This window comes from Tauraco erythrolophus, chromosome 1, assembly GCF_009769465.1.
Source record: "Tauraco erythrolophus isolate bTauEry1 chromosome 1, bTauEry1.pri, whole genome shotgun sequence".
Lineage (NCBI taxonomy): Eukaryota > Metazoa > Chordata > Aves > Musophagiformes > Musophagidae > Tauraco > Tauraco erythrolophus.
Window position 1 is genome coordinate 35,061,800 of NC_141465.1, and position 22,730 is coordinate 35,084,529.

The 22,730-nt window shown below is 39.2% G+C and overlaps 1 protein-coding gene across 2 annotated transcripts in view; it reads right to left on the reverse strand.

The window, feature by feature from the left end:
• DSCAM (DS cell adhesion molecule) overlaps nucleotides 1-22,730 on the reverse strand; it is a 420,787-nt gene that overhangs the window by 155,307 nt on the left and 242,750 nt on the right. For both annotated transcript variants that reach the window (XM_086608220.1, XM_086608229.1), the window contains 3 exons: nucleotides 15,047-15,325; nucleotides 4,562-4,681; nucleotides 15-188 (listed from right to left, as the gene is read on the reverse strand). In XM_086608220.1, coding sequence (XP_086464346.1) covers nucleotides 15-188; nucleotides 4,562-4,681; nucleotides 15,047-15,325 — 573 coding nt within the window. The remainder of the gene's footprint in view (nucleotides 1-14; nucleotides 189-4,561; nucleotides 4,682-15,046; nucleotides 15,326-22,730) is intronic.

A 22,730-nucleotide genomic window follows, 5' to 3' on the forward strand; every position in this document is an offset into this window, starting at 1 on the left:
GTTTTAGTTCTTACTTTTAACAGTGAGGTACATGGACTTGCTGACGTCTGCTCCCACATCATTGCTGACCTTGCAGAGGTAGTATCCACTGTCTTCTTCCAGCACATGTTTAATCAGCAAAGAGCCATTTGTGAGAAGCTGGATACGACCATTCAATGCAATTGGCTGGAACTGAGGAACTCCGGCACCTAAAGCAGGACCCACATGGTAATAGGTTAGTTAGGGAGGAAAGCATGTCCCTTTTTTAAAAAAATAAGGCAGAAACTATAGTTTTCTGTTCTTAGAGGCTCAATTCAATTAAAATACGAATGGCTTCTGGCATCATCAGAACAAATGGAATGGTTCTTTGTCAAAACTGAATTTATTCAGTGAAATAAGAAAGACTTTTGGAATTTAATAGTAGAAATAATTTGCCCCTGTTAAAGGTAAAGGGGCAAAAGGAGCACGAAGCAGGAATGGAAGAACCAGAAAGGGGGGGAGAGAAAATGAAGGATTTTTTCAGACTGCTCAAGGGTAAAAAGGCACATTTGTTGTACATTTAGAGGCTGATAAATTATTGACAATTACAGCTGAACAGTCATACACATATGCATCCCTTATGCACACACCAAATGAATTTCTTATGACTAAGAGGGATGTCTGTTGTAGTAAACATGGCATACCCAAGGGACCTCTAGGACCTTGTTTATGAAACTCTGGATAACATGGAAAACCACATCAGTGACGCTGTTGCTTGTTTCCTGCTACAGCTGACTGATGATGACACATAAAATCTCTGTTCTGCCATGTTTGTAGCCAGCATTTATTCCAACTGTTAAAAAAAAAATACAAGGAAAGAAAGAAACATACAAAAAGCTCAGATCACTAATCAGGCACGAAGTACCGTGTTTGGTGGTAATGTGAAAATGGAAGGTCCATAAAAAGACAAGAAGCCAAAGATTTCTGTATCAACTTTGGTTTTAAGAAAGAACCCACTTTTCTTTGGAAATAAGACACTGGGTGATTTAGGGAATAGGGAACAGGATACTGCTATACTGTCAGGATGCCAAATTGTCTAGAAGCCCACCACAGTTTCAGGTTCCTCCAGCATTAAGGACTCTCTAAGTGTACAGTAAGATATGGTTCTTGTAACAAAGGGTTTTACAACCTGCTTTAGCAGCAGGGGATGGGATTTTTCAGGGAAATCATGAAGTAGTCTTCTTCAACGGAATTCTCCTATACCACTTTCAGTACACGAAGTTAATATCTGTCAGCATAAATTACTATACGCAGTTGGCTGAGTCAGCCCAGGAGGAAATACGATGAATAAATACTATGGGGAATGATTTAGGATAAAATAGCAAGCTATAAGAACCTATGAATACAACATCTAGAATATTAAAAAAGACCAGACATGCATACTAAAAGTCCGTCTAGTCCTAGAAGAGTTGCTTCAGGGACTTACAGTTACACTGAAGGTCTGGTGGCCAATACTGTGAAATTCGAAATGTTAAAGGGATAATGTTTTTACAAAAATCAGTTGCCACTGTGTTGATTTTTCAACTATTTCAGTCACATCCATATCCCACTTCCCCTTTTGCCTATTTTTTTCCTTTAATAAGCCATTTTTCCTGTCTTTTAGTTGGAAGGTACATTTAGGCTTCACTAACTCTACCTGTCTGCAATTGACTACTCAAGTAGATTGATGCAAGACCTCACTTTTTACATTTCTTTACAAGAAAAATTCTGGGGACATGTCACGGTTTGAAGTGGGGGGGGGGGGTAGGTGTTTTGTTAAAGCAGATGCCTGAGCCTGAGACTATTGTGAATCCTGGGCACAAGTCAAGGCGCATTTGCGCATTTTAAGTCTGTATGGAGATGCATTTAAGGTCGATATGACAACCCACGCCAGAGCGAGTGGCAACAACTCCTTAAAAGTCCAGGACTGGTAAAGCCCGCACTTGGGGCAATCCGATGGTGTAAGGATTGCCTCCCAGCAGGTAGGATTCACGCTTTTGCCGTGAGTAGAGGATCCACTGGATCAAGGGACAATGGTATAAGGACTCCTTCTCCTTTAAGAGAAGCAGCAGTAACAACATGGAATGAACTGACCTGCACTCCCCCATTCCCTGCCCCCCTGTGCTGCTGGGGGGAGGAGGTAGAGCCAGGAAGAGAAGGCAAAAGCGGGGGAGTGGTGGTGTTTTTAAAGATTTGGCCTTGTTTTCTTGTTATCCTCTCAAGTAACCGTTTTTGTGTGCTTTTCTCTTTGTAGGTAGCTGTTAATAAACTGTTTTGTGTTAAGAAAACAGCCTCTTTTGCCCGGGACCATGGTTGGTGGGTGCTCCTCTATTCCTGTCTCGACCCTCAGCTCTTTTATTGTATTTTTCTCCTCTCCATTTTACTGGAGTGGGAGAGCTGCGTGGGGTTTAGTTGCCAGATCAGCCTAACCCACGACAGGACAATATGATGTTCATAGAAGAGGAAGGGCTCACACTTCTGAAGAGAGCTACAACTGGGCAAAATTTTGCATAACAGTTTGCAAAGGCTTCTTACTCTTCACATGCACTGTCACTGCTATTACAGCCAAAAACCTTCCTGAGCAGTAACAGCAGTTTATCACACACAATTGCATGGATGAATGTGTAAGAAAACTGTGTGCTCATGAAGCACAGAATCACAGTCTGGTTGAGGTTGGCAGGGACCTCTGGAGAGGTATGTGGTCCAACTCTTTTGCTCAAGCAGGGCCACCTAAAGCTGGTTGCCCAGGATCATGACCTTTGAATATCTCCAAGGATGAGACTCCATAGCCTCTATGGGCAACCTATGCCAACCTGACCCAACTCAGTCACCCTCATAGTAAAAAAGTGTTGCCTTATACTCAGATGGAGCCTCCTGTGTTTCAGGGTGTGCCCACTGCCTCTTTAAGTCTGAAGGACTTAAAACAACAGACTTTTGCTGATTATGGGGTGTCTGTATTGATCAATGTCATTATTCTTTAGAGACAGCAAGTCTATTTCCATTACCTATCTATCCTGATGTACAAAAAAAGTGAACCCTTTTTTTCCATTTTTCATTGACACAAAAAGCCAATGACACTGACTTGTCTGCAGGTGTACATACACCCTTTCTACTCTGTTGTGGCACCTACAGATGAGCTATGATCTGATTGCTTTACTCCTGCTGGCCTCATCTCAGAAATTATTCCAGAATTTGGCACAAACTTTTCTCACAAACCAATTATATGATGTACCTTTTTAAAGGAAGACGTAGCATATGCTCTATAGACCTGTACAGCACCTTAGTTAGACTAGGTATTGAAATTGCAGTCATCTATTAGCAAAATACAGGCTTTTGTAAAAGTACTGATCTTTTCATCTAGAGTTATTTTGGCCAAAAAATGAAACTGCATTTGATGGCTTTACCTACATCACATATTTAATAAAATTTTCTTTGACTTAAAGACTTTGGAGCTTTTAATGGAAAACCTTTAAAACAGTCACTTGATGGTAAAGCGTCACTAAAATCAAACCACTATCCCTTTCTTCTTTACTGAGACAGGCTGCTTATCTCTTTGCAGTTAATTACAACTCAGCTAGCTTGGCATGGCCTCCTCCTTTAGCATACAAAACAGTAAAACAAAATTACTTCTTGTGACCTATATTCATAATTTAAAACCCATATACCATTGAGATTAATGACATTTGGAGCTCTGCACCCTTCTTGCCATGAAACAGAATTTATCAATAAAAGCAAAACAGGAAAATTGGTCTTTAACATGAACATTTCTCTTCCCCCATCCTTTTTCTTAAAATATAATTTAGACTTAGATCCTAAGGAAACCAAAAATGACACGGAGCATTACATAAGGATTTCTTTTCAATAGGACCTAGTTTTGTTTTTTAAAGAGTTAACCTATGTATATTGGATACAGAGTTTGGAGAGTTTGTTTTCTTGCTAAAACCAACCAGAAGACAACTGGCCAGAAGATCCAATCTAGCAGACAGCACATTTTAATTGAAAAGCAGTCAGTTTCCTATGGTTACTGAGGGTCAAGTGGGGCCAGTTTTAATGCTCTGTTACATGAGAAGAAAATGTTAAAGCATTATGTAAAGTGCATACTGAATTACTGCTTATGCTAATGCTACCTGACCTTTCTTCTTTGCTGAAAAGATATGATTGGCCATGTTATCATTGATTTTGAAGGGAGAAAAAAATCAGCCACATGCTGCTAGTGAACCTTGTTCTGAGGTTGTTTCAATTAAAGCAGTATCTCTTTTCTCTCAGCCGTCCATTTCATCCCTTGCCCGCTGAGGCCATCGCTAACACAGGCACATATTCACAGCTTCAGGATATCTCTAAGGTAGACCAAAAGTCCTTCTACCTCAGCCTTGCATCTGCAACAATGGCCAGCACTATGTGCTTAGGGAAATGATAGAACAACAGTATAAACATGACTAATACTTCCCTTATTGCACCCTGCCAGCCTCTGACAACACGAAGCTTAAACCAGTAACTTACAGGTGAGTAAACTGTTACTAAACTAGAATTAATCTGTCCCCAGTGATCACAGGAGGAATCCTACCTTTTGAGTACTTCCAGACAATGGTAGGAACAGGATAACCCTCTGCAGAGCAGTTGAGAATCACAGCTTTTCCATAGATCCCATCCTGGTCGCTGGGCTGAACCACAAACCTGGGGGGCACTGCGGAAGGAAGCAAAAGGAGCTGTGAGGATTTGTACAGCTTACCAGGTAGCTCAAAACGGTAGACCAGTCAAACAAAGAGGCATAACATTGTATAGTCGAAAGCAAAAATTAAAACGAGATTTTTGATGATCCAGTGACATAGCAAAATTGGGTTTACATGATTATTTCCTTTCTGCGCACAATCTCCATGTATTTCTTGCCAGGCACAACAAAAGAACTGGTCTTGATAAGATACAAAAATAAGTTCAAAATCACTTCACGGGAGAGATTATAAAATGGAATAACAGATATATCAAACTGTCATGGTCAGAAAAGAAATGCTTTCTAACAAAGGGAGAGGTTTGACAGTTGTCTAAGAACAACTGAAGTTTTCTGTGTTTGATTTTTTATAACAGTGAACTAGCAAGTTTTAGAAAAATAATTAAATTATGTAGCATAAATAACCTTAAAAAACAACAGTTTTTAACAATAACTTCATATTAAAACGAACCATAAATTCTAACAGGACTTTTCTTTCCAAACAGCCATAAAAAGGTTCAACACAATTTGCTTGCATTATGTTGAAGAGAAGTCTTATTCTAAGGAAGCATAAAACCACTGCAATGAGTCCTCCAGACATAGGCAAGTACATGTATATTTGTACACAAATAAGAGATGGTCATCTCAAGGAAAACCTCTACATGCTCCAAATACAGATACATGGTGGACAAAACAACTTGTGACAATGCTAGACCTACGGTTTACCATGAAGACCTGATGCTGGATGTCAATGTCTCAATAAAACCTGCAGATTTGACAAAAGTTTGCAAGAAAAGCTGAAAACTGTGAAGAATGTTGAAAGAGCCACAAAAGATACTGACAATTAAAGGTACTTGATGATCGTATTAAACTCAGTTGAAGTCATAGATTTTCATTGACTTCCTGTCCTTTGGCTCAGACCATGAAGAAGTAAATACCTGAGAAAAAGAGTAAATTATTTGTGCCCTTATCCCACACGTTATTCTTTTTTGTCATTTCTTACAGTGCTACAGAGAAAATATAGTAAGGTGACTGAGCCTGTGCCAGATTTTTTTTTTCTTCTCTTGAGTAGAGCAACACATTGAGATCTAATGCAGTAAAGGAGAAATCCTGACAGTTGCTTGCTTTCGTCGTCCCACTGCAGCATATGCACATGGGGGACACACATGCACTCTCATGGGTTCACAGCTCCTTAGGCCTAGCCAGTGTCAAGTTTGTCTGAACGTTGAGAGGGCAGAGCAGAGGGCCCAACCATTCCTCCTCGCTCTGACCCCACCTCGGTCTTCCCAAAGCCCCACTGGGCCCCACCACCTGACTCTCCAGAAGTGCTAAAAATTAAGAAAGGAAGTATGGGAGAGGGCTATAGCATGAGGAAATGTAAGGTAGCACAGAAGATGATCATCAGTGCAGTGATTATTTGCCCTGGGACCCGAAAAAGCTCGTAATGGCCATGAATGCAGCACTACTTATACATCAGAAAAAAACGCAGAAGCACAAAGAGGTAATATATTACTTTAACCTTTTTTTCAGTATATACACTCTCATAGTTTATGCAAATAGCATCTCCCATTATACCAGAGTCCCAAGTTTTCCTTAATGAGAAACTTGAGCTGCCAATGTTGGTATGGACAGGACTGCTAAAAGTTGGAGGTATCTAGAGATACTCTCTCCAGGTGCAGAGAACCCTCCTTCACAATGGCTTGAGCCTTCCTCGCTGTGCCTCTGTAATCCAGAGTCCTCTCCAGGTTTCTCTTTCCACCTTCATGGTTACAACTGTTTCTTTTGAAAGATGAGAACAATCTTACGAGAGCAAACAATCCCTTTAACTGGAACCTCCTGCTTACTGAATTCTATAACTATAAAGCAAAGCTGTTTATTGCCTAAATACGCACAAAGAAGCTCCACTTCTATTTAGAATGTGGCTAGAAGAAACAGAAGGAACTAACAGCAACACAGGCAAGAGACACCTTTGTACTAGAAGATGTATTTACTGCTGTCAAACATTTCAGCTTTCTGAACAGCTGCCACACTGACAAACATAAATCATATGTTAATTCACAATAGGTAAGCATCAAACATGAAATCCCAGCAACAGCGGCCCTGGGCAGTCACCCACCCTGTTCTAATTATCTACTCACAGAAGACATTTCCTTCAGTAGCTCTTTTCTCACTGTTCTATATTCATTTTATCACCAAGTACTTATTTTCCAAAGCAGGTGAAAAGTACAATTAGTTGCACAAATGTGTTTGATTTTATGCAACTCAGCACGGTGGCATCAGATTGTTTCATCTGGAGAACTGTAAGTAAATGTGTATTCACAACTTCTGAAAAATCAATTACAAGCTGCTTATCCATAAAGAGAGTAGACCAAAAAAAGAAAAACCCAAAACACAAAACCGCCTCAGTTGTATCAGTCTTATGGGTGAATGGTTACAAATGGTGCAATGGAGTGGTTGATAATTACTAGCCTCATCTACCACTGAAAACTGTGAAGAGCATAATGTATTTTAAAATCTCTCTTCCAATACAAAATTTTTGTAACTACTTTGTTTTATTTCCCTTCTTTTTGAAAAATATTTTCTTTATATTCTTCATTTGCTATGGATGACCCAAAAAGTGCTAAATTTTCAGGAAATAATTTATTATATTAAATGGGTAGGCATAAGCAGAAATTTCCAGAAAAGTTAAGCAAGATTGCCTATTATGGAATAAAGGCTAGCAATCTTTAAAATACTATTTGCATTAAAGCTATCTGTTAAAAAAAAATTTTGTCTAATCCCTTTGGGCATATAGAGATAAAAATGGATGGAAGCCAAGTGTAGCTGGTATTTGAGTATTTCTAAGGAAATGCATCCATAAACATCTTTAATGAACTCATGTAGATACTCGCAATGTGCTGTGCCTTTAACACGGACAAGCTCTGAACAGGCTTTTTATCATACCAATTTCACTCTATTTTGGGTATGCATATAAAATGTAATTTTTTCTCAGATATTCTTGGTATTCTCATTTTTAATCACTATTTTTAATATAGAATTTGATATCAGAATGGTAACCATGGAGATTAAATTTTGCTGTATAAGCTCCAGAACCAGGTATATGATTAGCAATCATACGGTTTCCTTATACTGCTCCATAAACAAAACACATTTCAACATTACTTGGCAAAAACTCTGCCCACACCCAGTAACAGAACCAATTTCTATATTTGGTAAACCTTTGGTCTTCCTTTAGGACTACTTATGAAAATGCCAACTACTGCTCTGATTTTGAATACATGAACCCTTGACACTTAGTCTTAAGATTGCCAATAGAAATCAGAAAAATGCTGCAGCAAAACAAAATTACTCATTCAATGACCTTTCAATTGTTTCGGTATTGCTGTCTAGGTAAAACCACAGGATATTTCTCCTCACAGAAAAGATTAAAAAGTAAACAGAGGAGACCTTTAAGTTTTTCTTCCTCACTGATAGTTTGCTTCTCAATTTTCTTTCAAATGAATAACTTGTTCAGTGCTACGTGCTACCATATTTTGGAAGACAATGCAGTTAACTACTTTATCTAAATTTTGATACTTAGCTTTAGATTACGAAGCTGCATTCACTTTTTCATTATCTTTCAGGAATTCATTAGCTCTTAAAGAAAATTTGCTTAGTAAGAACTTAACCACGTTAATTTGTCTAATATGATTAAGTAGAGTTAATGGAGAAAAGAAAGCAATTAGTTCTCCTCTCTCTAGCTGTAAAGTTGTGGGCCTCATCTGCCCCTTTAGATATGAAACACTTACAAATAGCTCACAAATATGACTGAAGAGTTCTACTTTTATTATCATCCTTGTTTCAGCAGCACAGTCCCTTGAGCCCGTAAAGGAGGGCATTTAAAACTGCTTTAAGAGTGAGTTTCTGTTAGGCTCTCTCATTTAATGCAGCCCACGGATCTGTGACGAGAAATGAGCTGTTGAATTGTTTAGTGCAAGAGCAATAAGTTGACAGATGCAAACTATTTAATGGCTGAACTCAAAGGACCTAAAAAAGGTGTTTTCCGTCAATATTATGACTAGCAGTCCCAGGCTCTCACAAAGGGAAAAAAAGAATGAGAGCAATCAGAATAGGATGTTGAAGATAACGTGAATGCTACAGTGCCGTTTTAAAAGAAGGAAAATGCTTTTGTTATCTCCTTGTGTGAAACAATCCTGATAAGAAGAGAAAGCAGAAGTTGCCCTAAGAAAATACCGCTTACCAGCGTCACCACTGCTTGCAATGATGGGCTTTACAAGCTACTAACTAAAACAAATTTATGAGTGCGCGCAAACATTCCCTGATTTAATTTTGCTTTATGTCAATCCAAGAATCCTTTCTGACTCTGCTTTATGCCAGGGTCCAGATGACAAACTCGCACAATCCATCCTGGACTTCAAATCTATGCAAGTGCTTCTGGCTCCAAAGTACAGCGATTAGTACATCACACTGGAGAGCAATTCTGAAGGCTTCTAACACGAACTCCTCTGGTGGGCTACTGGAGTGAGTTAAGAAATAATCTATGACATTGGCCCAGAATACAATGTTTCATTTTTACATGGAATATTTGTACTTTACATTTAGATCATACTGTCAAAATGATGGAAGAAATTTAATCAGCCAAAGCAACCATTGATGTATTAATGAATGAGATCATTAAACACTGTACTTTAGCAAAGATGAACAGTTATTAAATTTGGTCATTGGACCTAAGGGGTCGATTTAGCTGGTTTAGTGAAACCATTTGCTATGCAGTTCAAGAAAAAAGATGTACTTTTGCAAAATGAGACAGTGCCTAGTGGTTTGTGTTGATCAGGTTTGTCTAATGAGAACATTAAATAGGAAGTGAATTATTCAAGAATAATCTTCTAAGCCGCAGTGTAAACAGCAGCAAGGAAAGTAAATTAGTTTTGACACCAGCTGCAACCGTAAATCTTTTTCCCCTGCTTTTCTGTCACAAATGTATTTGCCGCATCACACCACCACCACCAAACATCAGAAAGCTGACAGATACTCACTTCCTATCTGGAAGATTCAAGGCTTGGGGACTCCTCATTGGGTGCCTAACTATCTAATGATATTCGACATTCTTGGCAAGTGCAAAATGAAAACACATTTACACTTAACATACTAAGTGCATTAAGGGGGTTATTAGGTATTTAAAGACCTTATCTCAATTTTATCTTATGATGTGTTCAGAAATAGGAATTTTAAAATTGTGATTTACGCACCCACTACTATCTTTGAATTCTCTTTTCTGGTAGTATCAGAAAACTTTTAAACTCATAATGCATTTATGATCTTTTTCTTTTTGGTTACTAATTAAAATCTTCTTCACTGCTTTTTACTTCATAATTACTTCATTCCCATTTTCAGAAACCTTACAGAAATGAATAACACATGATAAAGTGTATGTAGATTTTTAATCACTCTTTAGAACGCGGCCCTAATGAGTAAAGCCTTAATTAATTCCACATGATGAAATAAGTAGTTGACAAAGAAGGTATTTTCCTAATTTCTATGGATGGCTTTCATAACAGGATCCTATTCCTTCCTTTTTGTTAATAGCATGCCTAGTAAACCAGAAGTGTGACAAGAAATAAAATAATCAAAATAATAATGATTTATGAGTTTTTGAGAAACTCTCTGTCATGGTTTAACCCCAGCCAGCAACTAAGTCCAACCAAGCTGCTCGCTCACTTCCCACTGGTGGGATGGGGGAGAGAATTAGAAGGGTAAAAGTGAGAAAACTTGTGAGATGAGATACAGACAGTTTAATAGGGAAAGCAAAAGCCATAGGCAAGGAAAGCAAAACAAGGAATTCATTCACCACTTCCCATGGGCAAACAGGTGTTCAGCCATCTCCAGGAAAGCAGGGCTCCATCACATGTAACAGTTGCTTGGGAAGACAAACGCCATCACTCTAAACACATTCTCCTTCCTTCTTCCCCTGGCTTTATATGCTGAGCGTGATGTCATCTGGTATGGAATATCCCTTTGGTCAGCTGGGGTCACCTGTCCCAGCTGTGTCCCCTCCCAGCTTCTTGTGCACCCCCAGCCTACTCCCTGGTGAAGTGGTATGAGGAGCAGAAAAGCCCTCGACTCAGTATGAGCGCTGCTCAGCAATAACAACAACATCCCTACATTATTAACACTGTTTTCAGCACAAATCCAAAACATAGCTCCATAGTAGCTACTATGAAGAAAATTAACTCTATCCCAGCCAAAACCAGCACACCTTTCCAGCTTGCAAATTTTTGATGCATTTCCAGAGGAACTGCAGAATGGTATCTGTCTAAGCACAAGATTTTGAGAAGGAAAGCCCTGTTTTCACTCACCTGGACTGCTTAACCTGCAGTCCCTAGATGCAGTGAAGATGGCGGACTTCTCCAAGTGGCTAATTAATGAGCTTTTAAATGATATTCTGTAAACATTAGGACTAATCAAGCTTGCTTTTCTGTGAATTTGTGACTCGTGGTTGAGTACAGACCCCAGTTGGAACATTTCTTGTGTTTGCACAGGGGCTCGCCTGAGTAGATTCTCTGGTGTCTAGTATTACACTCAGTAAAGGTGTTTCTAATCAATCACCTCATTCCATTGAGTTTTTAGGCTTTCTGTTCCACTGGAGGCATTTTCTCCTCTTCCAATTTGTCTGATATTAGCCAATAAATGGTAGAGAGAAGTACTGACAGATATCTCTCCAGACCACGTGATTCTATCTCGTTTCCAGGTCCTCTCCAAGAAACCCATGGCAGAGAGAACTGGGATTGTCCTCAGGTCTTCTTACCCAGGGCTGCACCGCTGCTCAAAAGCTTTCTCCTCTCGCTTGCTTTCTCTCAGCAAGCTCCTACCATCTCCTATGTTATGCTCTGCAAGGAAGCTTTATGGAAGTTGGTTATCTTTCTCTGATATTTAAGCCATGGAAAATCCAGCCTTCTGGCCAAGTATTTTTAGGGTTCCTTATTGCCCCTTGGTTGCTTTTATGGAGCACAAAACAATGGGAACAGCAGTGAAAATTTACTATAAGGTGCCCACATATTTAAAGAGACCAGTGCTTGTTTTATTTTTGCCATTAATAGTTCTGGCAAAATAGCAGTGCAGCTTAGATATGAAAAATAATATTTGTAGGAAGAATATGGGAAACCTATTGAGCAGACTTACTTAAAACTTAAGAAAAAAATATGAATGCTAAAAAACAGCAGATACATGTGATCTAACAGAGAAAATACTGAGGAAAAAAATATCTCAGGTTGTAAAGCCAAAGAATCTATCTGGCTGTATGGATTCTGCAGAAGTTTGTGTATGCACTAGTAGTTCAAATGTAGCAACAAGCAGTTGGTCTGTGTTTCTTTATTCATCTTAAGAATGTACTGGATTTAGACTCTAATTCTAAGTCTACCCATGTATTGTAAAATGATATGGACCCCCACTAACTTTGGAAACGTGATAGCCTTCAATGTTTTTAAGTCTGCTTTTAAAATGAATACAAGGACAGCATAGATACAGGAAAAAGGAACTTTGTGGGGAACAGTCATATTTTCTTTTACTTTCCTTTCTTATTCACTGTCTACTCTCATATCAAAATGCACACACTTCATATAAATAACATATTCCCAGAATGCATCCCCTGACATTTAGGAAAGCCAACATGTAGGTTTAAAGCACACTGCTGAGAAACCATCATACAATGTGCATTAGAAACAAGAGGAGTTGAAGCATCATTTCTTCTCCCTGTATTTGGACAAAAAAACGCTAGTTGATTTAGAAAAATATCATGTTTCAGTTATACAGCATCTATGAACAAAAAGATGAGGAGGGATCAGAAAGCTTGGAGAAGAAACAGACAGCAGGAAATCAAGTATATACTTAATTGCATATAGGTCAGGTTGGATGCAAGCGAGCAGTGACCCACAGTGATCCTCTGATGCCTGTCTGTCTTCTGACCTACGTGGAATGAGACAGCTGAAGCAGTTCAGTATGAGGGAAAGAGGTCAGTCCAGGGTTTTGGCAGGAAATTCAGGTCAAACATCATGTTATATTTTCCCCTTTCCCTCTAAGTGAGAACTATTATCCCAGATGCATAAGCAAAACTGATTCAGATATCACCATTTAAATTGACATAGAGAGAGATGAGGAGAGGAGAGAGGCTTAAAGGAAGCTGCTGCAGAGCACTAGCTGGGCAGAAAAACAAGCAAGAGGGCAAGAATGAAGCAGACCTCACAGTCTCTTAAAAAGTTGCAGGACTAAGACTGCAGAGATTCCAAGCCTCTGGGTAAAACAGAATGAAAAGCTACCCTCTGTCATGTCCATGGGTTTATAAAGATGCCCTTCAGACATAGGCACCCAACAGCTGTCATCCCACCACCGGGGCAGAGCCCTCATTAGGAGGTGCAATCAAAGCAGCAACACGCAAGGGGAAAATGGAGGTGTTGGTCTCAGCAGTGTGAAAGGGGCGTGAAAGCAGGCTCCCCAGAATTTCTCCCCTGAACAAGGAGGGAAAGTGAATTCATGTCAAACAAGAGACCAAGAGGCAGACATGTCCAGGTAACAGAGGTCAGGCCAGTCAGGGGCTTTCCAGAAGAGGAACTGCCCACCAACGGCAGAAGGCAGGGATGCTGCAGACTGGGCAAGCAGGGTGAGCAGGGACACTTAGTGAAAGGCAGGGCTTGCCCCGATCAGTGGGGTACAGAGCAGAAATCCCTACACTTGGGCTCACTGGAGTGTAGAGAGTCAGTTTTCAGTGGTACTACCTGTGTCAACATTTTTTTTTTTTTTTTTCTGGAGATCATCCTACCATCGCTGTTTTGATGAAACCCTTTACAGAGTTGCTAAAGTGATTCATTCCCATCACTTCAAGCACTAAGTATAACTGCAAATCAGGAATGATCTCAGCCGTTACTACATGCAGCATTTCTGCATAGGGCAGACACAACATGTCTGTTGTGATGGGAGGTTGTCAACTTTCCCTTCTCCAGTAAAAGAGAAATGAGGAAAATCTTTTACTATTAGAATGACGGATAGGGTTAAAAAGCTAACAGAACAGCTCAGGAAAAGAATAATTAAATGCATGTAGTTAATTAAACCACTTAATTTAAGAATTACTGAATACATAGGGAAAGTAATAGGCATCTGCACTGAATAATACAAGATTAAAAGTAGTGGGTTTTTTTTAAATCATTAAAGTAATATTCATGTCAAAAGTAGTGAAAAAGCAAGGGACATATTAGTTGCTGAGTTTTAGTAATACTAGCATTAAAAAAATAAGCATATACATTCAGTAAGTGGAAAACTAGGGAACAATCCATTAAAGGTAGTTCTAGGACAGTGGGAAGATTTGGCTCAAAAGGAAGAGCTGTTCAGAAAGTTTTGCTTCAAATGAGTTTTTTGAGGGAGAAAAAAAGCCCGGAAAAGATGGCAAAAAACCCTGAATGGCTTTAAGATTTTTCTTGGTAAACTTACAGAAGGGGATACAAGAGGTAGTGATCTGCAACAGGCAGAAAAAAACGGTCATTTGCAGTATTACAGTATGTGCCCTCTTTCTCCGAGGAGTCTAATGGCTTGATAGCAAGAGGGAGATGGTGGAGAGGGAAGAGTATAACTGTCTTATTTTTAAAAATTGAAAATTTTAAACACTTTGAAAAACTTTCAAAAAGAAAAGGAAGCAATTTAGTTTTGTTGAAGTTTTGCACAGTAAGTTTGAAAAGGTATCACAAGGCATAATCTCTAGGGAACTTGGCTGAGGTGTGACTTGAAAGGTAAAAGGTGTTGAAGGCAAGGTATCTCTCTAAAAGGTCTCTTCCACATAAAATGTTTCATTACTGAAACTATATTGACCTCTATTTCAAGGCAAAATGTTATGAAGTCAGCATGAGCAAAACAATGGTGCTAATTGCATAATAAACCCAAATAAGAAAAAGAATAACACAGTAACAGAGGAGAGTCTTTTCCCCATGAAATCAACATCAATGCTTTGCTTTTTTACTGACCTAATGTTATATGAGAGGCTGATCTAAATAAAATATTAGAATAATCAGACTAAAACAATAAGAGAGGAATTTGATACCATTTCAAAGGCTTGATCCCAATGAATGGGCCTCACAAAATTTTTCAAGAAGTCAGTCCTGTGACTCCCCCATCCATCCTGTGCACTTTTAGATAGAAAAAGTCATATTAGTTTATGTGCTTCATTGCTCTATGTGCTCTCTGTTATGGAGAGGGATTACCATATTTTCCTCTTTTTTATACTTCCCATCAAACAGATGTCATCACAAAATACTGATGAATTCTGCTTAATTGGTGCCCTTCAAACTAATTACATCTACTTACCTCTCACAATTAATTGGCTTTGGTGCTCCACAGCTGCTGCATCATTTCTAGCTATACAGGTATAATTCCCATTGTGCATCAGCGAAAGATTAGAAATCCTTAAGGAGCTGGTGAAGTCGATGTTGTCAATCGTCACCCCAAGGCTGGCTGGGATTGGCCTGCCGTCCTTCTGCCAGGTGATTGTGATGGGCAAATCCCCGGAGACCACCACGCAGGGAATGAAGACCCGTTGCCCGATGGAGAAGCGTGGGAACTCAAAAGGCTGAATAAAAGGCGGAACTGAAACAAAAGAGAAGAGAGGAGCTATTACAGTTACAGTCTTGTTTCTGAAAATAACATAATGGAACAGATGTGCAGTGCTGAATATGTAAAATCAACACCTTTGACAGCCATAGAGCATTAAAAAATCACATCTTTTGCAAATACTTTTTTTTTTTCCTTGACTACCCAGTGCATAAGCAGAAATCACAAGCAGTGAAATCCCTGGCTTCTAGAGACATCAGACACCACTGGCAGATTCCTGCAGGAGTATTGAGCACCTCTTCAAGAAATCACACTGCCAGCTTATGACTCTCCAGCTCTTTCAGCAGAAGGATTGCCCGGACAGTCCAGGAAGAGCTCCGCAGCTTTCAGAATGTGGTACAAGAGTCTTGCTCAGAGTCACAGAATAAACCTGGAGGAGGTTCCAGCTTTATCTTTGGGATGTGATGAAAGGGAGTATAAGCTTCTCTAACTGTTCCTGGCACTTGTTCCTTAGTGTTTCAAGTCAAAATTTTCAATAAGATTGAGTGGATGTACAAAATGAAAGGCATATACTGTACTTGTAGGACAGCAAATTAAGTTAAAACTGATTTCTAAACAGAGGGCCAGTACAAGTCATAAACTCTCAAGCTGGTGTTTAACTCCTGCTAAGCATATTTTGCTTGGCAGATTTTATTTTTATTTTTTTTTACTTATTAGTCTGTAGCTGAACCAAAAAACATGAAAGAAATGCTCTTGCTTTCTATCATAGGGAAGAATTCCACTTCTTAGAAAACATTTTGTTTTCAGCTTTTTTTAATAAAAATGAGGGAAACGGTTGGATTCAATAAACAAAGCAGGAGTTAAAGGAGGTGTCTCATGTTCTCTGGGTTGTGGTTGGAATGTTTACTAACAATTTGGTAAACTGAGAATCAAATACCTACCCAGATAAAGGAACTGAAATCTTCTCCCCTTCTCGGGAGCATTCTAACAGCCAGGGCATTGATCTAAGATAGGTTTCTATCAGTCACTCCTGAAAAGACTATAAAACCAACATTGCAAGCAGTACTTAAACAGCCATTTATCAAGAGAAGGTTCCTAGAGGTTATGCACCTTACTTAGATATAGGAGTACATTTTCCTATTCTTGCCTGAGAGATTACTTCTATATACTCTGTAGTACACTTGAACATCTTTAACAGGAAAGATTGAAGGATACACACAGCAGAACATTTATACTGCTGTATATTGGCTAGCTTCAGAAGAAAATGGAGCTGGTGGCTTTATCTAATTGTATTTCTTTTGTCCTTTCTCCCTTAAGCAAATCTAAGGCTGTGTTTTCCCCAGAACTGAAGCAGGAGAGATGCAGAAAAACTCCTCAAAGTGGTTGCAGTGTATACCAGTCCGTCGACTTCCCCAGCACCATTTTTGCCACTGTCTTATTTCTGGGATGTGGGGATAGGTATTTGTGATCATTACTATGGTAGTTCAATGCATTTCTTTTGGTCATTACGTATGTTGGCTGCTCTTCCATCAGGAGTAAGTAAGTTTATCATTTAAGGGAGTGATACAAACCCTACAAAGAGCAAAGGCATCCTTCAAAGGCGTGTTCAAATGCTTGTGCATATGCACATAGTAGTGCATAAATCAGTATTTACTGTTTCTGGTATAGCCATTTTGCTGTTTGACGAGGAGAAGTTATGAGCATGCAGAGCTGCCACAGAGAGGTAACATCAGGCTCGGGGTACCACAACTCATCCTTATAGGCTTTCCCTGACTCCTTCCGAGAGCAGCTCGCTGTCTGCGGTTGTGAGAAGTGCCACTGCAATCCATTTTTCTCACACGCTGTAACGCCCATTCCTGACTGCCGTCTCTCAAATCACTAAAACCTGTCCTGTGGTGTTTTGAAAATCTGGTAGATCAGACATACTGAAAAAAGAAACTTGGTGTAAATTACTGTGTTTATTTAAACTCTGAGAGCTGGAAATTTACTGCTTTTTCACTTAGGGACCTGCTGTCACAAAGTGAGGCAAAACGTCTGCCTGGCTCTTCTAATTACCTTAGCGCAGCTAACTTGTTCACATGAGATATTTTGGATTCCTTTGTACATCAGCAGAAAAAGGCCAAATTTCTCTTAGCATTTATTGACAAGCAGTTTATAACAAGTGGGAATGCGAAATATTTAGAATGAGACTGCCAAAAGGTTTTGACATAACCTTTCCCCTTGATGAGTGCAAATATCTGCTAAATGCCAAGCACCTCCCTTACTGTGTTGGCTGGCACATTTCTGCCCAAACCCTTCTCTTAGTCTCAAGCATCATTACTGAGAGATATGCTAAAATTCACAACAGGGTGGCAAATTGCTTCTATATTTTCTGCTGAGTGTGTAACAAATTGGACCCAATCTTTCATGGACAAAATGATGCCAAAAGTCAGACAACATATTGCTCAAGGATTATTATGTGCATCTTCACTCTCGGTCTCCCTGATGAAGAAAACAGGGAGCAAGACCATTAGGTCACATTGCAGTATTTTTCAGAAAATATTGATTTGCAAGGTTGCATTTACCAACTCTAAAATTTAAGTAGCAGCCTGCAGAGCGTTTCAGAAATTGGCTAAAATATTTATAGACAGCACATTTTGCCTTTACTCAGGTTTTTAAGATACAGAGGAAACCAACATTTATTTCTGCTTCATAAAATATAATGTATATTCAACCTGCAGCAGCTTGCAGTTCTGACAAGGAGCTTATTTTAAAAACTAGTGTGTAATTTAAAATCAGTACTTTAAAAAAGTAAATAGTCTAGCGATAACTTTGAAGTATTGAAGAATGTTTCTTAGCTATAGTATTTATCAGTTTGGGCTGGTAAAGGCAGTTTCTGTTGACCTAATACAGCAGATAAATTTTCTTCCTGCTAGTTTGAAGAAGGAAACAATCACAAAAAATGACTTAATAAAAACATAGAATAAAGCATACCTGAAGTCAGGCAAATAATTTCTGAAATACAAAAGTTGTTATGTCTATCTATATCTATACCTATACCTATATCTATCTCTGCAGCAAAAAGTTGACATATATCCCTGACAGAAGAAAATATCCAGTTTGATTAGCTTGTATGTGAGTTGGTTTTTTTTTGTAAACTAAGCTGTATCATTACTAAAAAGCACTAAAAAGATACGAGAGACATGTACTACTTTGAGAGAGAAAAGTTGCAGTAGGACAGATGTAATTAAAATGTGTTTAAAATACTTGAAGGTGTGTTGAAGCACTTTCCTTCCCTATATGTAGCTTTAGTTCGACCATACTTCAGAGTTGTATTTGGGTTTTTTTGCTAAATTATGCTATTTTATATATAAGATGTTACATGCTAATTATATAGAGAAAGGGCTGTATGAGTATGTGTGTTTGTGTACCTGGAAGGGATGTTTCTTCCTCTATCAGCAATAGGTAAAAGTGAAAATCTCTGCTTTATGCAATGAAGCTCAATGTCTTGGGAATGCTTTATTGATGAGTGCTTGAATTAAGTGCCTATTTAAGAAGAGGAGCATGGGCCAGCCTCATTAGTGCTAATGCAGGAAGATTTAAATTATGTTTTTGTGCCCTAGCAAGGTCTTCTGTACCTCTGGGAGATTACTGTAAAGGAGGGCAAGGAGGGCTTCTACGCCGCTCTCCATTAGCACAGGAACATCCTTAATTTCTTGCCCTCCGTTCCATGGGAGTTAGGTTAGAAGAAACTGCTGAGATGATTCACTCAAAGAGAGTATCCTGCAGATAGCCTGCCTCCTGCAGCAGCCCTGTGAACATGGTGTTCCTCTTCTCTGGCTCTAGACAGTAAAACGAAAGTTGTCCTCTGCTTTATTATTAGAAATGGTTCCCTAACAGATTTTCTTGCAACAACACTGTTGCAGGAGCTGTGCCCACAATATAAAATACCTTTGGCAATGAATACTCACAATACAGGTCTGTTGAGTGATGCAAAGTAATAACCACCAAACTATGTAGCCTCTTAAGGCAGCTGTGTGACCCCAGATTTCATGTGCTGAGAGTGCAAAAGCCAAGACTGTTCTATCTCTGCACAAACCCTAGCCACGATCTAGTCATTTGTAAGTTTTCTCAGCCATCGACTGCTTCTCCTGAACAGCTCCATCCCTTGTGAGTGACAGTCTGAGCAATTGTACACAGTCGCTGAAGCACTGGATTTTTCTGCTTCTTTCTTGTATGTATTGGGCCTTATCAGTAGGGCACGCCATTCATCGCACTGTCTGTTAATAGCCTTTACTGAGCCAAGCCTCATACCTTGCTCCCTCGTTGTGTGCTAATGTATCCTGTCTTGAAAAGAGGCAATAACGTTATATTTTTCTGGCCTTTCCAGGTATGTGGATTAAAAAAAAAAAGAATCAAACTAATCCCTGTAAATGCCTCTGCTGTTGCAACACATTTTCCTCTACTTGCAGGATAATTAGTTACCAAAATTAACCCTGTGTTCAAACACTTTCAAAATCTTACCACAATAGGCTGCAGTATTTTATCAGGAACTGTCACTGAGCGCGGCAAAGCAAATGCTGTGGTGCGTGTTTCCCAGGGGAGCCTACGAGAGAGGCTTCACCCATCACATTAGTCCTCACTCCCCTTTCTTGCAATGCAACACTGGTAGCTGACAGGCTCCCTAATGCTGTTCTGGGAGCTCCTCCAAAATAAGAGAGGATGTAAAAAGTTGCATAGAAACGAGAGTGCTTTAATGTCATGTCTCATCCATCTATCCAACCACCTCCTTTCAGTTTCTACTGTAAGGGGAAAAGTGCGTGCCCTTATCATACGAAGCACCCTGCAAATCTAGGATGGTGGGAAGCTCAGTTCCCTGCCCAAGGGGATGCATTTGCTGTTTATTTTTTAAACGAGAAATCCTTCTTGATTTGAAGATAAGATAGCAGCTGCAAGAGTATCTTAACATGACAAGCAGTTGTTGTTTAACCTTCATTGTTAAAGCATCACCTGATGACCAGCCTCACTTGTAGGCTATTTATCCAGAAGCACTTACCAGTTATTTTCACTATGTTTTGGAACCTGGTCCAGAGCTACTGCCCTTATTTAGCCCCTACATGATCTAAAGTGATCTCTGTCTTCAGGTAACACTATGAAAAGTAGAAACCAACTAAATCACTAGACCCAAAAGTTCTGGATCTAGGTGAGAGACGACTTTAACGGAATGACCTCTGGCTCTGAAAATGATTCCCGTGAGTAGTTTGACTGGTTACACACTAGCTTCCCTTTCACCGTTATCCCAAGACTGTACATAAGCAGCTGATTTTACATCCCCTTTCTGTTACCACAGAGCTGATACTGTCTTTTTTTTTGCATGCTATGTGTTGTACACATTAATTTGAAAGCAGGCCAGCATACTCCAGACCACATTATCACGTGCACGCGCAGTCTCGCCTTCTGTATGTACTTACTATATGTACTTACACATGCACTGCTAATGACTCAGGCTATCTTGATGTAGTAAAGTGCTTAAAATGTTAAGAGCAATTTTAACAAATATATAAGAAAGTGTTTCAAATATGATCGACAAAACACATAAAAAGAGCAAGAACTTGCCTTCTTCCAAAACCAAAGTAAACAAAGCTGCATTGTAAGGGAGAGAGGAGGGCTAACTTTTGATAAACCCAAGCATAATATACAGATACTCTTGAACTTCTTAGCTGAGGATCTTATTCAGTATTAAGGCTCATTTCATATTGATTACATAATTAATATATAAATAAACACATCCATACATCAACTTAAATTGTGTTTGAAAGATATAAGATGATGTACAAAACCAGTGAGTTTTATTTTAGATTTAAGTGAAAACTTTTATATCTGTACATACTAATTCCTCATCATGAAGACTAGGATAGCAATGAAACAACTCTAACATACATTTTTGGGTGGCCATTTTCTGTAGTTTCAGAGATGAAGTCATTAGGAATATAGTATATTAGAAGTGTACTGCTACAAAATAAGGCACTTAACTGCAGCATCCACGTGACACTTGTGAGCTTTCAAAGAATTTAAGTCAGCTGTTTTACTCAAGGCTAACCTTGAGTTGTTGTATCTTGAATGGCAAAAAATTTACACAAACCTGTCACGTCTCACATATTAAATACCAGAATGTTTTTGTCTTTTCTTCAGGTACTTCTACAGGTTAGATGCCACGGTTCTCACATGGGAGATGTCACTATCAGAGTGCATGTTTCCTTAAATCAAACTACTGCCACTGCTTGCTCCGCTTAACAAGTCCCCATGCCCATTATGTGACTGGAGAATGACTTAAGTGTATTTTTGTAGGATCTTTTGCATGATTGGACATTCTAATCCATTCTAACCACATAGCCCTTGTGTGATTCCTGCATATTGCAACTCCAGTCACTTTGAGAGCTCTGAGTATTTCTTCCTGAAGAAGCTTGGAGGGATCCAAAAAGATACTGCATGGGAGAGTGAAAGAAAGGCAGAAAGTGATATAATGAAAGAAGTATCAGAAGGATGTCAAGGCCAGAAGTTTTTTCTGACTCAGATTATTGGCAAGGTTCAGTCAGTAGGACAGATAAGAAGTTACGCCTTAGATAAGTGCATGAAACTGAATTCACGCTTGTCATAATCCATGCTATAGACTGAAGCATAAACGGATTGGCAGATTGTTTGATGACAGCATGCACCATGGTCCCAAGAACCCCTGAAATATTTCCCCAGATGTTTTTTTCCCTTTTGTGCCTGCGTATTTTTCACTGTCTAAACCAGCCCTCCCTGAACTGTTCTGCAATGCAAATCCACCAATGACATTTTATATACTAGAAAAAGCTAGGTACTGCCCATGAAAGATGAGGAGAATCTATTTAACTAGTTGCAACAGGAAGTTATTTAGAAATAGCCCCTGTTTGGTTTGCTTGTTTTCTAAAAAGAAACAGGCTGGTACAATTCTTTTACGCAGTTCACAACAGGTGAAGTGCTATCACTTTGGCATAAGGCAATGAGAAGCCTTCTAAATCAATAAAATATAGAAGCTCTACAAGATCAGAAACAGTCCTTTTGAACACCGCGCTTTTTATTTTAATGATGCTGCACCCTTCCCTCTCAGGGGCTTCCTTTTCAATTAATTTATGTCGGAGAAGTGTGAATAGCAGCAGGCTGTTTACATGAGAAGTGTGTCCCATGAGACTGATGAAAAGAAAATCATCACTTACTACTGATGGCTTTTACTGTAGCGGAGAAAACTATTACTATAAATTACATAATAAAAGAAATGGAGATAATGACTCACTCCTGTTTTTAAAATGCTTTGAGATCTACTAAAACGCTGTAGAAGAGATGCTGCTATTATTATTTTACCATCTTGCCACTTGAAGGGTTGTTTTCCAACGGAAATATGAAACCTACAGATGGGGTGGGTAATATAACCTCTTTC